Genomic DNA, 3,975 nt, shown 5'->3' on the forward strand with positions numbered 1-3,975 from the left:
CCTTCTTCTATCTTCTTCTTCTCCGGTGGTCGGAGGGGAGAGGGAAGCAGGGGGCTGACGCTTCCTTCAATAAAAAAGCGGCGGTGTACCACATGTTGTAGCGCGGAAGCGGCAAGCGGTGCATTTTCCTGGCTGGCCTTGGAGGGGGGGGGGGGGGGACGCTCGTGCGTCAGAAAACAACGTCGTCGTCGAGCTCCTGGCCGGCCGTGGAGGCGAGGAGGAGTACAGCCACGGCGTCACCACTTCATCTGCTTCCAGGAGGTCTTATCTGCGCTGGATTCGCTCAGTTTTGAGAAGTCATCTGCTCTGCTTCTCCCTAGCCTGCCGTGGTGGCGGGGAGGGAGTTGCTGCAGGTGTTGCGCCTCATGCCTGCAGAAGCCAGCCTCTTCCCAAGAGGTGCTATGAAGCTGCGACTGCGCTGGAGAGCCTCCATGCTCTCCTTTCAGGAGTTCTTCAGCAGAGGACTGAAGCCGGCGGCTTCCACCACCTCGCCTCTGCATCTTATGGTTGAAAGGCGACCCTCCTTATCCTCTACTTCCCGGAGACCAAGAAGTCCAAGGGGAAGATCTACCGCTCCTGCCACGACGCCGGAGCAAGTGGTTCGTCCCCAGCGCCGGTGTCCGTTCTGTGGCGGAGCACTTCAACAGCGAGCTCCATCAGATGCGGTGTAGAGCTTGGAGGACCTGATTGCTTTTTTCATATTTTTCCTAGGGTCCTTTCTGTAAAAGCTCTGTCCTTCTCCAGAATCCCCCTATCTATAGGGGTTTTCTGTAACATGTAATCACTCGTTAATACAAGCAGCTTCTAGGATCTTCGGACCATATCCCTGTTCAAAAGAAAAAAAAAACCGTAGTCACGTCCAAATCGGCATCTATTTACAAGCAAGCAGCTGGAGAAGTTTCCTAGGTTCCTGAATTTTCCATTCGTATCATGTGTGGAGGGGAGACACGGCCCTGCAGGCTGCAGCACAAAGTGCGTCATCACCATCGTAGATCCATTAATCCATAAGCTCAGGTGTGAAGCTAGAGCGTAATTCATTTACTGTGAGCTATGTTACTTATGGTGTCTTTTTCTACTAATAAGCAATCTTTAAAAGCGTAATTCAATGAGGAATAGATGAATTTTGTTAACAGCTCACCCTGATAAGCTTAGCTTCACTCCAAGGTACTTACTGTGGATTAGCTCAACAATATTTCCCTCCGAGGCTCCCGAGACAGGGCCAAACAGTTTGGGCGGCAATTTGATGGCCGGATTACTTTACGCCATGCGCAAACCCGGGGATGCACATGCATGCAGAACTCCATGATTACAGGACGGATAAACCCAGATGCATCCATTCCATGGTAGATACACGTTCAAACGGATAAACCGGTCGGCCCCGGAGAAGTAAACCACGGAAAGGGCCATATCCCTTTTGAAATTTCAAGCAAGCGCATTTTAGCCTATACATATATCCTGCCGGCCGGTCCCGTGCATGTATCTTGCCACTCTTGGACAAAACTTAAGGTTTACTTGATCGATTGACCCGAAGAAACTAATAAATTAATGTAACTTTTTTTTTATCTATACATGTCCTCTTCCCTTGGAGAAAGTCATGGAACTATTTTTTTTTTTTTTTTTTTGCCGGGAAAGTCATGGAACTATCAGCTAGCTCGCAGTATAAATACTACCAGCCACAACTAACAGCCTCATGCAATTGCGGCCTACTATAGCTAAGCGCATTACCACACACATAAAACCTTCCTAAAACACAGAATCGGCGATGGAGTGCTATTCGTCGAAGCTCGCCTGGTCCTTGGTTCTCGCTTTCGCCATGGCCGCAGCCGCCGGCATAGCGCCGTGCGCGGCGCAGAACGCTCCGTCGGACTTCGTGAGCCCCCACAACGCGTCGCGCGCGGCCGTGGGCGTCGGGCCGGTGACCTGGGACGCGACGGTGGCGGCGTACGCGCAGAACTACAGCAACGTGCGTAAAGCCGACTGCAAACTCCAGCACTCCGGCGGGCCGTACGGGGAGAACATCTTCTGGGGCTCCTCCGGCTACGCCTGGAGCGCGTCGAACGCCGTGACCTCGTGGACCTCGGAGCAGCAGTACTACAACTACGCCACCAATACCTGCTCGGCGGGCCATATATGCGGGCACTACACGCAGGTGGTGTGGCGGTCCTCCACGGCCATCGGCTGCGCCCGCGTCGTCTGTGACAACAACGCCGAGGTCTTCATCATCTGCAACTACAACCCGCCGGGCAACTACGTCGGACAGAAACCATACTAGCTACCTAGCTAGTTTCCTTCGCAATGATTAACATAATTTATGGAGCAAGGAATACATGCATCGATGCATACATGTAGACGTATGCCCCAAGAAATAAGTTGTAATCTCTTTTTGATTTAATGAACTAATAATCCTTCTAAAACAAGATGTCGCAACTTTGTCTCAATTTAAATGTATCTACACACTGGTGGACTAAAAATATTTTCGGTGGATATGCTGCACCAAACTTTGGAGAAAATTTTCAAGTGCTCACGTCAAATTTCTTCTCACATGGTGTGGCGCATAGGGGGGCCCTTTGATTTTTTCAACCATCGGCAGGATGACAACTTTGCTATATCCCTGCCCATGCCATTACGACGTGTGATTGTGTTTTCATCCCTCGTGATAGAATTCATTTACCAATTTTGGTAAATAATAGTTAAATTAATTTGCATTAAAATTTGATATACAAATAATAAATAGCATGGAATTATGAAAATTTAAATACTGGGCATTTAATCACATTTGCTAGGCTATCTGGAAGCTCAGAAATAAAGCATTTTTTGAGAATAAGGTGATAAATCTCCTTTTGAACTAATAAGATACTCTATTGTGTTCATGAAACACTGGACAAATTTGCGCAATGAACAGGACGCGGAGGATATTCGTGCTAGAGCTGATGGATTGTTGAAGCTTGCTGGTAAAACTAGTAACTCTAGTGGAGGACGATCTTCTACTGAACATCAACGTCCCCTGCGCTTGTTGGATGTGGGAAGGAACGATGATGATGCTGCAGATATGGAACTGAAGATGGAGATGTTGCAAATGCATGAGTATTGGATAGTTTGTGCTTATTACACCGTTGCTGATGTGTAGCCCCTTGTCTGTTGGTCGGTTCTTGTAGTCGCTTGTAGGAAACTTGAAACTTCTTGTCAGAACGCTAGTAGTAGGCGGTGCTTTTTTTTCTTGCTATGTTTTCTTTTGGCCCAGGAGTTGGACACTATGTTTTTCGTTATCTGCATGGTAATGAAAATCAATCCATGAGGATCGCTTGGGAAAAAATCTAATTTTTTAATCACATATCATCTCCCCATCTAAATTAAGTGACACGGTTTTTCTCAATCTGGTGAACCTACAAACTAAAACGTGTTTGATGTACTCCCTTCATGCCGGTTTATAGGACCTACACTCATCCCTAGATCGTCAATTTAACCAACATAATATATATTATAAAACATACTAATTATATCATTAGAAAGTAGAACATCTAAACTTTCTAATGATATATATTTTATAATATATTTATTGTATTAGATTGTTCAAATTTACAATTTCAGAATACTCAGAAATATTTAAATCAAAACGGGGGTATTAGATCAAATCTGATCAGAACCATGTCAATTAATTGGGGAAAAAGTACGCGCTGCTGTTATATCAAGAATTCAAGACAACTGCATCCTATATTATTATGCTCCCCCCAATCAATAATAAGGATATGGAATTTTCTATAAAGTTATATGGTGCAATCATAAACATGAGCACATACACCATTAGTGATTGATCTCAAGGCCAATTAAGAAAAAAAAATTATTAAGCCATAAAGTTTAACCACCGCTATAAGTTTAAAGGTCCCAATAGTTATACCCCTTGTTGATTAAACATGAATTAACACACCATGAATCTAAGAATTGGGACATGGTTTCTCTCAAGCTCCAGCTGTACCT

The 3,975-nt window shown here is 45.5% G+C and overlaps 1 protein-coding gene across 1 annotated transcript; it reads left to right on the forward strand.

The window, feature by feature from the left end:
* Window positions 1-1,712: 1,712 nt before the first annotated feature.
* LOC127330286 (pathogenesis-related protein PRB1-3-like) lies at window positions 1,713-2,465 on the forward strand. The gene has a single exon (XM_051356547.2). It carries the CDS (start codon window positions 1,763-1,765, stop codon window positions 2,270-2,272), a length of 510 nt encoding a protein of 169 aa, XP_051212507.1. The 5' UTR covers window positions 1,713-1,762; the 3' UTR covers window positions 2,273-2,465.
* Window positions 2,466-3,975: the final 1,510 nt, after the last annotated feature.

Source organism: Lolium perenne, chromosome 2 (assembly GCF_019359855.2).
Source record: "Lolium perenne isolate Kyuss_39 chromosome 2, Kyuss_2.0, whole genome shotgun sequence".
NCBI classification, from domain to species: Eukaryota; Viridiplantae; Streptophyta; class Magnoliopsida; order Poales; family Poaceae; genus Lolium; species Lolium perenne.

Coding starts and splice junctions, on each gene's coding strand:
- LOC127330286 (XM_051356547.2), top strand. CDS start 1,763: ATGGAGTGCTATTCGTCGAAGCTCGCCTGGTCCTTGGTTCTCGCTTTC.